This window comes from Acanthochromis polyacanthus, chromosome 4 (assembly GCF_021347895.1).
Source record: "Acanthochromis polyacanthus isolate Apoly-LR-REF ecotype Palm Island chromosome 4, KAUST_Apoly_ChrSc, whole genome shotgun sequence".
In the NCBI taxonomy this organism is placed as follows: domain Eukaryota; kingdom Metazoa; phylum Chordata; class Actinopteri; family Pomacentridae; genus Acanthochromis; species Acanthochromis polyacanthus.
Window position 1 is genome coordinate 21,274,398 of NC_067116.1, and position 17,800 is coordinate 21,292,197.

Genomic DNA, 17,800 nt, shown 5'->3' on the forward strand with positions numbered 1-17,800 from the left:
GAAGCTTAGGTCGGTACCAATGTACACTGACAGTCATTAAAAACTTTGAGACCATATTTTTCAACATAATTTTTATTTTGAAGCCCGAAACTGGATTTTCTTCATATGAATCATTTGTTTAGCATATTGGCATACAGAAACAAAAATCTAAAGTTTCAAGAATGATTTCAAAATAAAGAATTTCACAAAAGAAAACGGCACCTGCCAAACACAAAGTCACAACAGTCATACCAAGTATGGCCTCCATTTGCTTCGATGCAGGCAGCAATCTGTCAGCGCATGCTTTGGACTAGGCTTCTGATTGTGGGTTGGGAACAGTCCATACGCCTGGCTACATCACTGTAGCTCAAACCGGCCTCCACCATACCCAGTGCCCGGAGACGTTGTTCATGTGATAGACGCGGCATGATGCTGTTCACTGGACTAACAATGGTGGCCTTCTTTGGGCCTTTATATAGGCCTTCAAAACCCATTCTCAAATTGTGCAGATACTCACTGAGTATTGGTTGGTGTGTATTTGGTTCACTTTTGCAAAGTGACCAACCCATGTGCAATGAATCATGACAAAATGACAACTCATCATTATCTCAACTACCAGGGCACTAGATCATCAGTAAATCTACAATGAATAATTACAACCCCCCTACAAGTAGAATTCTGCATACATTTCTACCTCAAAGTTTCTATTGACTGTCAGTATACATTTGTTAATATCTGAGCCACACAACGAGGGAATGTGGCTGAAAAGAAGCTAATCTGTTAGTGTTGGTGTGTGTGAGGCAGTTATAAAGTGGCCTTCACGTCCAGTGACTGCAGCAGAGCGATGATGTGATCTAAATGTTGGTATAGAGTAAGTTGGTCAATCTGGTTTGTCTACATGTCGCACTAATCTTCTCTCTTCCTCTCCATTGACACACTCACGGGTATTTCAAGAGAACATCCGTGGCTGCTGACTGTGCCGACATGCACGTAGCAACTCGCCATTCCTCCATAAGTCCCATCCTCCCCCCGCAGGGCCTCCGAAACAAAACACAGCACACGGGCCCAGTACCAATTCTTGCGTCGTGCTGATTTTGTTTTGGGAGTTTTTTTCTGTAATGTGTGCAGACCTCCAAATAAGACAGCATTAAACTCCCTAAGTCGTCCTGCTAATTAATTTATATCTCGTGTCATGTTTGCCTTGTTTAACAGCAGATCACACTTCTTTGCTTCAGAGGCGGTAAAGCCATAGACATATATATGTCTATGGGTAAAGCAGCGAAACGAAACGGGACCCGGCCTCCATAACCGTTTCTAGAAAGCACGTGAGCCCTCTGGTGCGGTGACGCAGCGCGGCGGTGGGCGGAGTCAGAGGGAGGTTATAAAAACACCCACGCTGCTGCTCCTCTGCCACCTTCCACGCACAAACTATCAGGCGCTTCCCCCCTCGACCGTCCTCTGCGGCTGTTGAAGCAGTGGGTCAAACACCGACGCTAACACTGGAGCTATAAAATTCACAACGGGGTGAGTAGAGAAAGTAGCTCATGACTGTTTTGTTGGCTTGTTTTTGTTTCTGCTAATGGTTCAAACAGTTGCCCCGCGGCAGTAACGGTGTTAACGGCTGCTAGCTAACCTTTGTTGTCTGACGTTAAAGTTAAATCTGTCGTGACGGTGAACTAGTGTATGGCTCCAGAGCAGGTTAATGTTAGCTGGACTGGTATTAGCCTCCCCGTGGTTGCTTTCATTGTTTTAATGTCAACAGCGTGGCCTCCAGACATATTTAAGTATGTTGCCAAACTGCAGCATTTCAATGAGTTTCTATTTAATGTCTCCTCCTACTTAACTGTAACTCACCCAACAGAAAGCTAAGCTAAACGTGGGTGGCGCTGTTAGCTGTTGCTATTATGGCACTCTGTTTTGACCAGCTTAGCCTCAGCACATGTGACGAATATAAGCTAATCTGCTGTTTGGCTCAGTTAAAGTAGCTACACTCGAGAAACCTGTGAGGTGCTGTCTGGGTGATTTGCAGTGGCGATGCGTGTTGTAACGTCGAGGTGTGTTCGGTGTCGTCCACAGGGCTCCCGTTTAAAGCTCCGCAGCAAGCTGACCAGCCAGCGCAGTGTGATCACCTGCTACTGTCTCTGAAACGACTATCTGTTTCGGAGAAGTGCAAATTAATATCCCAAAAAGAACCGCTGCCGCCGCCGCCCATCCACCAAAATCGAAGCAAAATGGTGCAAAACAAGATCACCGAAGTCACTGGATTCCACCGCTCTTTCAAGGTGAGCCTGACGTCTGTTGAGGGAAGATGGAGGGCTGCCATCACGCCTTTTAGGAAGCCTCTGTAATCAGAGCACGTTTGTCAGCATACACGAGCGAGGATTTCACCTAGCTATATATAAACACATCTGTTGCTCTCCACATTTGATGGCTGACAAGCATAATATATGGCATGCTGACACATGTATGTGCAGATAATGAATGTATGATTTGAGAATGTGGCTCTTAGTTGCTTGTATGAAACGTGGCTCGGAAATATTTCTGTTTGGCTAGACTTCTCTGTAGCTTTTGGCGCATCAGCTGTTTCATTGTATTTTCCAGTCTACTTTTCTAATCTCCTTTGAGTTTGTGGTGACAGGAAGTGGGATAAGAAGCCGTTATCAGTTATTATTGGAAACTGATGCTCTCAGCAAAATAGTTCACTGATGAGATTGCATACCGTAACTAATGTCTTTATTATTCCTCCTCAGGGGCAAAATCCCTTTGAATCAGATGACTTCACTAAAAATGGATCCCATCTTATTGATTCATTTAATTTTGATTCTTCCCCAAGACATGGTGAGTAAGAGTTTGAAATACTGTAACTTTCTGTCAACAAATCACAATGCAAAAAAGAGAGACCTGGGGTTGTCCAATTTAGTAAAAGAAAATCAAGTGTTTACTCAACACATTTGAATATGTTTTGAGTTCCTCCTCCATCGCTAGCTCATAATAATGAATACACTCTTATTTTGACAGACATGCCTTCCAGCCAGCCTATTGACATCCCCGATGCCAAGAAGAGAAACAAGAAGAAAAAGCGTTGCCGGGCAACTGACAGTTTCTCTGGCCGATTTGAGGGTAAGAGCTTTTATTTTCAATACCATTATGCTGCTATTATTAAAAAAACAACAACTCTGGAATGACTACTGAGTTTTTCCCTCATATAGTTGAATGAGTATTTTCCTAACCAGGTTTTTTTTTGTGCTTCAGATGTCTACAGGCTGCAGGAAGAAGTACTAGGAGAGGGCGCTTATGCCAGAGTGCAAACATGCATCAACCTCATCACCAATAAAGAATATGCTGTCAAGGTAAGACACACTGCCGTACAGTTAATGTATGACTGTGAACAGTTTGAAAGCAACACTGTTGTTGGCTATTCCCACTCTCCTACTGTCTGTGTGGGGGCATGACTAGAAATCAGTATGGAGACGTTATCTCTCGAGAACTGTGCTTGGTTGGTAGTGTATAGCTTAATGAAATCCCTTTTGTATATGGAGAGGCCCTGTGCCATTAAATGCTATTGAAGATTGAAATGTAAGGAAACCAGGCTACTGGATGTCCATCATTGTTTTCATGTTGCTTTTTTTGACTCGTCGGCCTTTATAAAGCTTGAGGAAAGTTGTAGCCCCCAGACAGGACACCTCTTTTTCTCTTTTCTTTTAGTGCAGGCCTCTGTAGTAGATGTCTGCAGGCTCTCTTCTGTTGTGCTACTGCTGCACTTTTTGCTGTGTTCTGTATGCAACACTAGCTGCTGTTAGCAGACGCTTCCCCTCACTGTTTTTATAGTTCACCAGCCTATCAGAGAGCTGGGAGGGATATCCCCACCCCTTTTCTTTACTCCTATTGCCTACAGAGGACGCTCATAGAAAGAACACTGTGTACTGCTAACTGTGCCAAAACAAAACCCACAGAGAGGAAGGAGGGGCGGCGGGTGAGGGTTGTGACCCAGGGTGTTTACATTGCTTTGTTCTCATTCTGTACAGTTTTACTTTTTTCTTTTTCCTTTCCAAATGGGGTGTGGACTTGTGAATACATGTCTTGACTCCAGGGAATTTGCTTGTAATTTTCATTTCCTCATTTTTTATCAGCAAAACATTGTGAAATACATTTCTTTGCTGAGGTGCAGAAAACTAGAACTAGAGCTTGTTTTTCTTTTTTTATACTCTTGGCCCTTAACCCATCAATCCCACTGAGAGATCAAATGTAAACACAAAGTGATTTCTTTTCTTCAAATGAATCTCTATTTGTTCAGTTCTGTTGAAGTTAGAAGCAAGGGGACAGTTAAAGCCTGCTCTCTCATTATGCAAGTGTCCATGTCATTCTAATTAATATTTTAAAAGAGGCCGTGCACAGATTGCGCCCTGTGACTATGATTCGTTGGTATTGTTTATCCCAGGATGATTTAGTAGATCCCTTGGGACTTCGCAGTTCTAGGGCAGGAGGGATGAGGGTCGTGGTTATTGGAGGTCTTTTGGGAGTCGGATAGGGCTCAGACTGTTCCTGCCAGATGTCCTGTCTCTCCCCTCCCCCTCCAGACACAGGAGTGGGGGGTGAGTTACATGTGTGGGCTCCTTGTGTTGCAATTGCAACAAAAGCTCCACGGACCTAAAGACAAGCGACAGGCTGCACAGTGCATGCCTATCTGAGGATTCCCAGACGATCCTTCTGCTTAAAGCTGTTATTTCACAACCCTGGGTTGATGTTTGAACCTGCAGTGAGTGAGGCCCTGTTTTTCTGCTGACTCTTGTATTTGAGCTGTGATTTGGATAAACACTCATGAATCTGGCTCTTCTCAAACAGTGTTCACCTCTTTAACTTGGAAATGCACTAATGAGTTTTACAGTTTCTTTATCTTTACCTGTTTATCACCATAGGAGTTTTTAATGTTGTGATTATGAGAAAGGGAGCAGTTTGGGTTACTGTTTATGCTGCTGACTCAGGCTGGAACAGTGCACAGGCTTTGGACTGCTCACAGGCCTCTTGTCTGTGTATAATCCTAGACGCACACTAACTCTGGCCCCACTGGGCTTCAATAGCAGCTGTAATCCAGCTACCAGGAAGAGAAGCATGCGCCAGCCTCCCAAGCAGACAATAACCAACCAGAGCTGGAAAATTCAGGCCTTTTGCTTTGGTGTCAGCAGTCTATCTTTCTGTCTCTCTTGGCAGAGCATCGTGCAGCTGGTGGCCCCTCTGTGGTTTAGTTCCAGGCAGCACAAAGTTATATTTAGAGGCATTTTCTGTTGTTATTGTAAACCGTTTTGGATTAGATCATGGGCTCTTGCAGGGGAACACTTATGGCTCCTTAAGAGCACTCAAGATTTAAATATGGGTCACACATGAAGGGTAAACATAGATGCTGCAACTTTTTTCATTATGCTTTGTCTCTGCTTTGGAAGGCAGCACTTGAAAGTAGGTAAACTATCTTTGCAACTGTATCACAGGGTGGGACATAATATGGCAAGCAGGAAAAATGCAAGTCTGGTCTGGAAGGAGGCCAGTTCCTGGGCACTGTATATGGGGTATATATTGTCCACACTATACTGTCTGCTTTGCAGTCAACACAGCAGCAAGTGGGGTTTTGTGGTAATGAGTGTGTGTGTGTGTGTGTGTGTGGGCTGCACCCAGCCGTTACTTGCACAGATGTATTTGTTTGTTTTTCAGTTAGAGCACTTACAGAATTATTCTCCGTCCTATTGCTGTGGAAGACATGAAAGTTGCTGGCTTACTCATTTAGTGACCTATTTTTTGATGATGTGGTTCAGCTTTGATGTTGTTCTGTTTCAGATCATTGAGAAAAGACCAGGTCACAGCCGCAGCCGTGTCTTCCGTGAGGTTGAGATGCTCTACCAGTGCCAGGGCCACAGGTAATGTCCTGCTGTCATGACAAGCATAATGTCTCCTAACAAATGTACGGAGACAGCACTGCAGACTAAGTGGCCCACTTTGTGCTGTAGCTTATTCTCTTGAAGCCCCTTAGTCATCTTACCCCACACTGCAGAACTCACATGATTATTTTTTTTTCCAGTCAGTTGGAAATACCTGACCGTTCTCTTGCTCTCTTTTCTGCAGTAACATCCTGGAGCTGGTGGAGTTCTTTGAAGAGGAAGATAAATTTTACCTGGTCTTTGAAAAGCTTAGAGGAGGTAAGTGAATTACAGCTGCTGCTGGTATCACATCCCTTTATTTATTTATAAACTTTCCTATAATGCATATACCTACTCTCTAATCTGTAGCCAGTTGTTTGTCTGTGTGTGGGGAGGCGGTCACTGTATGCAATTTGCTGGTAAATAGAGCTGATGTACTCATTTTTCCTCCCATTAGGGTCAATCTTAGCACACATTCACAAGAGACAGCACTTCAGTGAGCAGGAAGCCAGTGTTGTTGTGCAGGACATTGCCAGCGCTCTAGATTTCCTGCATAACAAAGGTAAGACCACAGTGTTTTTACTCCTCATGATCACGAAAAACGCACAACAGCCCCAAAAGTATACATGTATAATGAGATGGGTTTTCATCCAGTAGATGGTTTACTTGTTTTTTTAAAACAGACATAACATAAAAGATGAATTTTCCTTGATCTTATCATAATTGACAACTCTTCCTAACAAAGAAACATGACTAATTGCTAAATGACTAATTTTTTTTTTTTTAGGAATGGCACACAGAGACCTAAAACCTGAAAACATTCTCTGTGAGAGTGCAGATAAGGTGAGTTTGCTACCAACATGTTGCTTCCTAATTGGTCCAAATAACAGCTAATGTAGTTGGAGTTTGATGTGTTTTTTAATATCAGCTCTGCTACTATTACATCATGGTAAAGAATTCAGCCTTTTTTCCCCCCAAATCTAAATGTATTTCCTTCTTTCTGTAAGATTTCCCCAGTCAAGATCTGTGACTTTGACTTGGGCAGTGGGATAAAGCTGAACAGTGACAGCTCGCCCATCTCCACCCCTGAGCTCCTCACTCCTGTAAGTCCGTCTGCTTATTGTGCTAATCTTGTTCATGGTGCAATTTTTCAACCTCTGTTGTAAATGGAAATGGTTTTGGTAGGAAAATAAGTCAATCACCAGAGGTGGAAAAAGTACTGAAAAAATGTAATTGAGTAAAAGTATCTTTACTTTGTTTAAATTCTACTCAGAGTAAAAGTAAAAGTACCCATCTAAAAATGTACTCAAGTAAAAGTACAAAATTACTTCATTTAAAATGTAATTTGAGTACAAGTTACTTCGTTACTTTCATTTATTTAATGCAAAAAAAGGATGAGTCATGAATAAAGTTCAGCACAAGTTGTTTTAATCAACTTTGAGGCGTATTAAAGTGCACATCCACACTTAAAAAAAGCTCAGTAACATGATCCTCAACACAAGGAAAACAAGGACAGTCACAACCTGTACTGTATAGTGCAAACTTTTTTCAGTCCCATTGTCCATCCGACAACATTATGATAAGAATAAAGAAATTTAAACAAGAATCAAAGTATTCAAAATAGAAGAAAATAGAAGATCCAAGAATTTAGCAAATAGAACGATTTACAACACAGAGCAGAGATACAGTAATAAAGAACAATTACAACCTGATAGAACAAATAAAAATGTGCTAACTTACCACCACATGCTTTCGCAAATTGGACGTTGATGTCTTATATGCTGAAAGCTCTGTTTTGCCGGGCAGCCACATTTTACACAGCATTATAACGTTGTTGCCCTTTGTGCGTTTGAACGCGAATAAGTCTTCTAAGTTTGGCCAAGGGTTTTTGTGGCTTTCCTCTCCAGAATTTGTGTCTTCTTCGGACTCTTCCTCCTTCATGATCTCCATATCTTGGTCAGCAACAGCCATCTTCCAACGCGTAGATCCAGATTAAAGGGCGCGCGCAAGGCAAGGTCATGCAATTGACTTTCAGTTTCGGGGACACAGTGGTTTTCCGCTCGCATTTAATTTTTTTTTCACTGTCAATATTGTACTCAGTAATGTGAGGGGTTTCAAATGTAGCGAAGTAAAATACTTGGGTCAAAATGTAATTGAATAAAAGTAAAAATTACACATTTCAAAAACTACTCTGAAAATTACAAATTACTCATAAAAAGTACTCAATTACAGTAATGTGAGTAAATGTAATTCATTACTTTCCACTCCTGTCAATGACTGATATAGATTTTTGATAAAATGCTAGGCGAGGTTCTTCTGTCGTATAATCTTGGTCATATAATCTCAATGATTTGTTCCCTACACTGGATAAGAACGGTTGTAAAACGGTGTCTTTATCTAGTCCAACTCGCTGACTGCCTATTGGGCAATCCTGAGTGGTGCTATTAGCAGGTCAGCTCGTTGATTGGGAGAGAGAAAACACTGTGTTTTAAGGTTATAATAGTTCATTGTCTGACAGTTTCTCTGAAATGTCATTGATTGCTGCCTGAATGTCCCTAATTTTGCATTTCGTCATCATGCTGAAGCATCAGCGGCACTTGGAACGATATCCCTCTGTTTAATGTCGACGGCCTGTTGCTTATCATCAGCAAATACTGAGGCCCTTGAGTTTTGGGTTCACAATTGATTATCTTTGCTGCTGTCATCACAATACAAAGCAATACCTCTGATCAGTGCCCAAAGAAGTGGGATACTTGCAGCCTCAAAGAGGAAAGTTGAACTGGCAAGCATTCTATTTTTGCAAACAAATACTCTGCCCTGCTGGTTGTCTGGTGGGTTGGATAGATGGATCAGAGCAGGTGAAGGCTAACAGTTTAGCCTGCAGGAATGTGGTGGGTGGGATTTTTTTAATTTTTTTTTGTCTTTCACTGGTAGCTTAATCTTCCTCAAGCAGAAATAATGGATAGGTAGTCTGTCCCTGGATGTTTGTAGAGTGGAGATAGTCTGGGGGCCAAGTAGTGTCCTGTTTAGTCTTCAGTCATTCAGGCCAAACTTGATGCGTCACCTGAATGATTGATTGTAGGTTTGTTGTACTGGGGTGCATGAGCTACTTTATCTGGAAATGCTTTGATTATTTGAAATGGCCTTCTTCTTAAATTACAAAGTATTTTTAGTTGAGCCAGAACTGTGTATTCTAGACCTTCTAGATTTCAGCAGAAGAAAAGTACATGCCTGAGGACAGGACACGGTGTGATAGCCTTGGAATGTAATACCGCAGGCAAGACGGTATGACTTTTACAAGGCTGTGTCCTGTGGTATGAAGAAGCTGCAGTGAAACCAAAACACAGAAACCCTTGCTCGTTTCCCTTTTCTCTCTGTGGTATGAGAGAGAAAAACATCCACCCTGTCCTTCTGCTTAGTCTCCGCCCAGTGGCCCCAACCACTCTTGTGCTGGTGTGCGCTTTCTTTATGTTCTTTATACAATGGCCATGCATGAGGCTTGTTCTAGAAATTTTAGTTTTTCCCCCCTACACCTAGCAACTGAGATGTGATTGGCTAGAACGGTGGGAGGGGGAGGATAACAGGAGGGACAAATACTCTGTCTGCTCATGCGCTCTGGCTTGTTTTCTTTGACTTGATCACAGGAACAATGTTATCCGATTTTCATCTGTCTATTAGCACTCTCGCCCTGCCCCCCTTTACCCACACTGTACCCAGACAGTTGCTGTTGGACAATATACATGTGTGTTTGCATGTATTGCTTATGTTCCCGGTTCTGCTGAATGTGTTTAATCAACTTTATCCGAGGGCTATGAAAGTGTCTAAGTTTACAGTGGATGTGTTCGTGCTGAGTGGTGTGTATTGGAACACCAGGGACTCGGGGAAGAAGAGAGGGACCTTTCTAGGAAAAGGCTAATTTTAGTTCATTAGGAATTCAGAACAAGTGACTGCCTGCCTCCTTGGCATGAAGCAAGTCTGACTCTTCAAATATCAAGGCTTGTATCCAGCAATTGGAAACTGGGTGGAACTACAACACGAAGAGTCAAAACAGAAGCAGCTTAGGCAGTTAATTGAAGGAACTGCTCCTGATGTACTTGGCACAGATGCAGGTGCAGCTGTGTGACGACAGAACAGGGCTTATTCCTTTAAGCCTCTTCCAATAATCCTGTCGTTTACAAACAGCAGAGGTGTGTCCTCAGCGGTGTCAATGTGGTCCGACTAGTCACATGGTTTCAGGAAAGCCCCAGGTTGCAATACCGACAAATCCTGTGGTAACAGCAGCTGATTAGCCACTTTCTGCAGCTTCACAGTGGTGTAGGGAGGATGTAACTGATGCAAGTTCACCAGGTGTTTGCAGCAGCAGCACAGGAAGAACAAATGTGAGTTTAGATTTAAGGCTGTGCCAAAGAGCCATGATTACTGTTATTTCACTCCCCCTTCTGCTTTTATCAGAGGCACTTGCAGGCGGTCCTCGACTAGCTATCTTTACCCAGAGCTGTCTTTTGATGATAAATGTGCTTGGGTGGTTTTGAAACAAGATTATCCTTGATAGCTGTTTATGATAGCTTATCTAGCACAGTTCTTTTCGATTTTAGGGCACCTTGGTAGGAAAGAAATATCCTTCATGCTTGTGCCTTTTATGTGCGCACGGCAGCTGCATTTGGCCTGGATCCTGGGGGCTTGTCTGCGTAAGCACTTGCCCCAGACATGATGTTGGTGGTGGAAATGTGGGGGTTGGGGTTTTCTCTCTGACAGAAGCAGCTTTGTCTGAGATGAGATTCCTGTGCAGCAAATTTCATTACATAAGGGTGCAGCAGGGTGGAGGCGGAGTTAGGAGACAGCTGGTATATGGTACTGGGACACAATGGAGGACTGCTCAATGTAAACATGTGTCTCTGCAGGGAGAAGGAAGGATGTAGGCCAGAGGTGGTTGTCAGGATGGAGGCTTTTTATGTGGACAAGTACTCCACAATATTGTGTGTAAATCTGTGGATTTTACAAGGATGTGTTCTCAGAATTCATTCTAATAGTAGTCTGTATTTTCGACATTCTTTAGATACCTGAGAAACACGTATTTTTTGTAAGTCTCAAGTTGTGTAATGAGGCAACAATGTAAAGTCTTGCTGGATTAAAAAGATGTGTGTCCTGCTGAACTAGCGACCTGCTTCTCTTTTCTGTTCCTAAAGTATTAAAACAGCATTTGGTGTTTGTGTTTCCAAGTTATGTAACCAGCCAGGACTCAGCCCAGTCTCTGGCTCTGCGGGACAGCCAATCCGCTTTTCCCTGCTCAGTGTTTGGCCTAATTTCTGTCCTAGCTACATAACAAGGCACTGTCAGAGCTGATCCTATACTTGCCCTCAGCCCGTTCTGCCTGGGTTGTGTATAACAGGCTGGTCAAAGCAGTGACTCACCACTGCTGTCTACCCACGCTAACGTGCCTCACAACATGATGTTCCTTCTAAGGCGTACTCGACTGACAAAGCTATGTGGCAAATTTGAAATGAACTCCCTCACTGCAGATGAGCATGTGACTGTCACATAGGCTGCCCTCCACCACACAGCCCAAATGTAGGCCTGGAGCTTTAGCACTTGGAACCACGAGGTATCAGCTGAACTTGAGAATGTAGCTGCAGCCAAGAGAGGCTTGTTTCTTGTGGTTTACTCATTTCTGCTATAATTACCTTTCCTCGTTTTGTCATCCCTGGGTTTAACAAACTTGTTTTTTGTTCTGTTTCTCTCTTCACAGTGTGGCTCAGCAGAGTACATGGCACCTGAAGTAGTTGAGGCCTTCAGTGAAGAGGCTACAATTTATGACAAGCGCTGTGACCTGTGGAGCCTTGGAGTCATCCTCTACATCATGCTGAGTGGCTACCCACCCTTTGTAGGCCGCTGTGGCGGTGACTGTGGTTGGGAATTAGGGGAACCCTGCCACACCTGCCAGGTAAGACTTTGATATGTGTGTTCAGCCCTTCAGCTTTGTTTATCTTCTACATGACATTGACATTCATTTCTCATTAAAGCCAAGGAAACTGATGCTCAATGCTTTAATGTCGATTTCCAGAACACTTTGTTTGAGAGTATCCAGGAAGGAAAATATGAATTTCCAGAGAAAGACTGGGCTCACATCTCCTCAAGTGCCAAAGACCTCATATCCAAACTTCTGGTTCGGGATGCCAAAAACCGCCTGAGTGCCAGTCAGGTGCTGCAGCACCCCTGGGTGCAGGGGGTAAGTCTGAATAAACCAGAACCTGAATGTCAGCCACCATATATAATTACTTTATGTTGTGGATGTAGTGCTTTGTGTCTAATGAGTGAACATGTCTTTCCTTATTATTCAGGGTGCATCTGACACTTTGCCAACATCCATCCTGCACCAGAGGTAAGAAGGCAATAGAGCTACAGCTTTAAAGGACATTTTGATAGGAATTATTTGGCACTTTTACATTTTCTTTGTTCACAGTGTAATATTTTGTCTGTGTTCTTGTCTGTCAGGACCAGCAGTGCCAGGGATCTGACATTCTTTGCTGACAAGGCCATGGCTGTGAACCGGCAGCTGGCTGAACAAGACGGCATGGAGGACCAGCAGGAACAGGAAGTTCCATTTGTTATCACGGCTACTGGCTCCTCAATGCGCCTCTCTCCTCCTTCCAACTCCAAGCTGGCCAGGCGCAGGCAGCGAAGCAGCCAGCCGAAGGGAGGGCCTGTCTCTGCTGCAGAGCTTCGTCAGCTCTTAGCCCCTCTTGTTATCGTGGGAGACTGTGCCTGAAATTTGTCGACCCTGAATTCCGACCTTCCGTTAAGATTCAAGTCCAAAATTAAAGACTGCCCTGAGACTCTCCTTCCCCATTTCTGGCTCCCCTCTCTGACTGTAGCTGGCCTTGGTTCCTCTGCCATTCAGGCTTTCTTGCCTAGCTGTAAAGGGAGACGCTGCTTGCAGCCCTTCCTCTAAATGCCTTCTGCCCTTCTGCAGCACTTCTGAAGCACATCAGCACAGGACCTGCATATAGAAAACACACTTATGTGCATGTCCAAGTTGGCGAGGAGGGCCAGTTAATGATTTGGGAGAAAGAAAAGTATTTAAGTTATGTTCTTTTTTTCATACAACTCAGTTAAGAAGAATTCAGAACATTTATCTTCAAAACTAAGCTCAGACACCAAAGGACAACCTGTTGTGCTGCTCCCACGTTACAACTGGATCCACTGTGAATTAAGTTATCTGGAATGTTCTCTTTGCCTGTATGTATATGCATGAATGGCCCATCTGCAGATATGTACAAGCTTATGCAATATGCCAAGATGAAGGCTGTTCCCGTTTCAAAGGGATTCAGTACATGAGGGGTTGGCAGGGCTGTGAGCCAATGCTGTCCGTGCCTGGTGCGGTCCATTATGGGGCTGGGAAATCTTCAAAGTTTTTTTTTTTTTTTTTTTTTTTTTCCTCCATTTAAGATGAATTCCTCACAACTGAGCCTCTTCTGTAAATGTCTGAGATGAAACATGCACTCATCCAGCTTGGTGGCCATGCACTTAATGCTTTAAGAGCAACGAATGTTTGTCTGTACCCGACCAGTTTATTATGAGTTACTTTTGCACCAATTCATACCGGTATTATATTACCATATGCCAGATTCTCAGTGGCCACCACAATGAGCTTTTGAGGCCATGGGGCAAGTTAATTAGTGTTAATCTATTTTGCTTGATTGTGATGTATGGCCACACAAAAACAAGATTCTGAGCTGATATATCTGGTATGTTGGTGCAGGCTAATTATACAGGATGTTAAATGGCAACACGAGAAACTGGGTCAGTGTTACTTTGATTGCAAAGAATTTATGACATGTTCCCTTGCTACAACTACAATTTTTTTTGTATTTTTTTTTGTAATTTTTTCTTTCAACATAAATTTATGAATCAGATTTAACACTTAGAACTCCCATGAGGGAGGGTTGAAAAGCACATTTTGGCCAATGTGACCAGAGCGTTGTCTGTTGAACAAATACATTTAGTGGGTTTTTTTTTTTTTTTTGGACCATCTTCTTTCAAGGTGTCACCACTGTCTGATCTTTAATGAGACACACCCCTTCTTAAGGGCATCACAAATTTTCCTTTCAAATAAGAGGCAGATGAGATTTTTTTTTCATAAAAAGGAAAAAAAAATTAAACCTTAAAGGAAAAACATTCCACAAAAAGAAAAACAACAAAAAAAGTCCTCCACAGACATTTAGCTGTATTAAGTTTACTTTATTTTTCATGTTTGATAACTCCATGTCAATGTGCCACACTGATTTATTTTATTTTTTTTCCTTTTTTTGTATGGCTGTTAATAAGCTTTTATTTTCTATATGGTGATTTCCATGCAGGTGCTGTTCAGTTCAGGTGAAACACCAGATGTTTTCCTTTATTTTTTTTATGTCTGTTTTTAAAAGTTCAGAGTATGTGGTGTATGAGGTGAGATGGAAAGAGTTTGTTTAGTTGAGCTGGAGCGTTCATGCCCAGTGAAGGCAAATTTTAAGTTTTATTTTTTTTATGTGTAAGAGTTGGCAATAATCTTTTTTTTGTGTGTGTGTGTGTTCAGATTAAGTTAAAGCTCATTCTGAAACTGACAGGTAATGGACTGGTGATGAGGTTTCACTGTAGCCATTTCACCAAAGAGGGTTTCAATTCATGACATTGAACATAAGATCCATCACCTAGCAGTGAGAAGTGGGGAACTTCTGATTGTCCATGTCCTGTTGCCAGCACTGCAGCGATGGTACTCTGGAGATGGTGTCAAAGGACCCATTATGCTGATAATAGGACACTGTAATAGTTCTAAAAAAATACCTTTCTACCGATGCATCGTTCTGGGGTTTTATGTCTTATAGTAAGACTTACTTGAATTTGTGTATGCAGCTGTTTTTTCTCCATTTTGGAAACTACTTTGCTATTGGTAATCTCAAAGCATTAAGCTGATGATCAAGGCAATCTTGGGGTTTTGAAAATACCTATACAGTTCAGTATTCTGCCTTTTTCTCCCTTTTGAGCATCACACAATTTAGTCCCTACTTTTTGATAGGGTGGGATACTCGGAAACGCACAGACTTTGGCCATACTCTAATATCCTGACAGATATAGCTAGGAGTTTTCTTGGTCATTACCATTTCTACTTTGTCGAATGGCAGTATCTTTTTGGACTGCCTCTTACTGGGGGAAAGGGGACAAAATGATACAACCTCACAACTTTTTTTTATTGTATGTCATTTTGAAGTAAAGAAGTGTTAGTCATTCATTCAGATGGACAGTATCCTCAACCTCCCCACAATTTGAATGTAGCCCACAGGCAAAAGCATTTACAATCCAGCAACACTGATCAAATGTGTTCTAAATGGTTCTTTTCATGGGCATGGTGTGGGGTCATTCTGTCTATAATGATACAGTCCTCAAGCAATTTTTTTTTTTTTTTTTGAGTTGACACCTGATTTCTAACACTGTCCGAATCACCCCAAGCCCATTGTGTTCATGGGAAGAAATTACAAATGAATACATCCTTTAAGTACAAAAATATTTTTGATTTAAAATAAGCACTTTACTGTACCATGTGAATGATTGCAGTTCACTCAAGGCAACCTTTATGACAGTTGCTACAGAATTTTTGTATTGTTTTTCTAAAAAAAAAAAATGCAATAAAATGCTTTGAACTACATATTTGTCTGTCTAGTTCCTGTAATGTTTTCATACTTTGCTTCAAGCCAAAAGGGCTCAAGTGAAAACAAATGTACTTTCCCCGATAGGTGCTCTCCCGTATCTCTAGTTTCATATTAACCAGCAGTCTTATCATTTGGCCAAGGCTGAGGCCGTTCCATCTGATTCTGTGCTGTAAATCCGTCTACCAATATCACTGCCGATACATGAGCTGTGTGTGTCACATTTGTCCTTGGCTCATGGTAAATGTGAGCTCGCTTGTTGATCACACACTGAAATGTAACTGTGGTTTCATCTTGCTGCAGTCGCTCTGTGGGTGGCGCTCTGCACTGCAAGCCTCGGCCAGTCAGACTGATGCAACCCGCTGCAAGAGCTGCAGCTCCCGTGTGCCACCTCATGATCCTCCTGGGGGTACTAAACGACTTCTGCTGAATTAACTAAATGCCAGAATATGATTTCAACACCTCTGCAAGACAGGATTTGTCATCCTGTGGTTAAATGTAGCCGTGTATACTGAAATAGTGTCTGGTATTATACCTAATTTAATGTCTGGTGACCACCTAATGGTTGGGTGCTTAGTTGGGGTCCTGACCAGAGGTGCATTTGTTGCATGTCTCAACACTTTTAAATGTCATAGAAAACAAAACACCAACAAAAAAATAACAATTGATAATAATCATCATTAGCTAATCAGCATCACTCACCATTTGAAGCTTCACATTTCTCAGTCAGCTCATAAAATATTTGAAAATATAGAATATGTTATGTTTGACTTGGAAATAATTTAGTCGCTTTTTTAATGACTTTACTACAGAATACAGGTTTTTTTGGGGGAAAAAAAGCTGAAAACACAAACAATCATGTCTGCTGTATAAGTTCTCTTTAAACGCTGCAAATGTCTTCCAGCTGCAGGAAATGAAATGATGCAACAGCAGTGTGTTTTCTGTACAGCGTCCACTGAACATGTGGTAGCCGATGAGAAGCTGTGCAGGTGTCTGTCTCCCTCTGCTGGAGTAATCTCCCAGCTGCACGATCACTCTCATGGCCAGGACCAGGGGCTTGCCTCATTTTGGTATTTGATTACGATATGCTATGTAAAGATACAGTGAGTTCCATCCATAGCCAGTAACCCTCGTCTCATTTACTTGATATTTCTTTAAGGGGGAGAGCTGACTGAGCAAATCAGCCTTGCATGAGCTGCAGATCATGGGATTTCAAATCATGAGATTTCAGCCCCAGATGTGAACATGCTCCAGTAAATTTCTAAAGTTTAGAAAATAGAAATATTTTCTCAGTTTGTCTTCTCTAGATTGAGTTCAGCTTGTACTCTCTTTAGCAGAGCTCATGAGTATTTTGTTAGTTACAGGGTCTATTAAAGCATAGTTTCACATCTTCTAGGTTATACTGCACTGTTCATTGTTAGCTCCATTTGCTTCTGCTTCTATTGTTAGTGTGTACTTTACTCTGTAACTCAGTTAAGAACAAAACAAATTACAGAACATTTATATAACAAACTCATGAAATGGAGTCTACCAGTCTGATCCTATTACTAGTATACCAACACCACAGAGTTTGCTCGTTTTAAATGAAAAAAAGTATTTCTGCACAACCCAACAATACTTTCATTTTTCAGTCCAACATCTCTAAATTCAATTTGGCCATAATGTTTACTGCAGGAACTGTAGTGTCAGACAGTAGATTTAAGACAGTTCAACAACCGTTTCATCATCTCCCACGACAGATCAGGTGATTTTCCTCCTCGTGATTAGGATGGGCAAAAGAAGGTCAAATTTGAAACTGATTCTATGCTTGCAATGTCTTGACCTCAAATCTGTATTTCAATTAATAAAGGACATTAAATAATGAAGTATCGTAGTTACCTGACTTTCTGCTTCCTCTCATCCTATCAGAATTAGTGCCACAAGTCTGTGTAAAAACATGCATTAATTCTAATGAATCATTAAATATAAACTTCACTTGAGACTAGAGCCAACTTGTGTTTTCTCAGGGAAAGCACAGGTGTTAAAAAGAAAAAAACCCAAGGAAATCAAGTTAATTCGTCATTAATTCTATTATTTACACCTGGGCTTTCAGCGCTGCTTTTAGACGAGCTCCAAATTTGCTGCAGCTTCTGCATTTGCACCTCCATCTTCACAAATGTCGACTAAATGGACAAATGTTTGAAGCCTTTTTAATTCTAAATTTATTTGGATTGTTTAAATATATTTAGATGTTAT

At 41.9% G+C, this 17,800-nt stretch overlaps 1 protein-coding gene across 1 annotated transcript; it reads left to right on the forward strand.

The window, feature by feature from the left end:
- The first annotated feature begins 1,364 nt into the window (after positions 1-1,364).
- On the forward strand, positions 1,365-15,564 carry mknk2b (MAPK interacting serine/threonine kinase 2b). The gene is made up of 14 exons (XM_022201534.2): positions 1,365-1,503; positions 2,056-2,261; positions 2,730-2,817; positions 2,998-3,099; positions 3,232-3,329; positions 5,806-5,885; positions 6,091-6,164; positions 6,343-6,447; positions 6,673-6,728; positions 6,893-6,988; positions 11,632-11,826; positions 11,947-12,111; positions 12,224-12,264; positions 12,378-15,564. Exons 2-14 carry the CDS (start codon positions 2,211-2,213, stop codon positions 12,649-12,651), a joined length of 1,425 nt encoding a protein of 474 aa, XP_022057226.1. The 5' UTR covers positions 1,365-1,503; positions 2,056-2,210; the 3' UTR covers positions 12,652-15,564.
- The last annotated feature ends 2,236 nt before the right edge of the window (positions 15,565-17,800 follow it).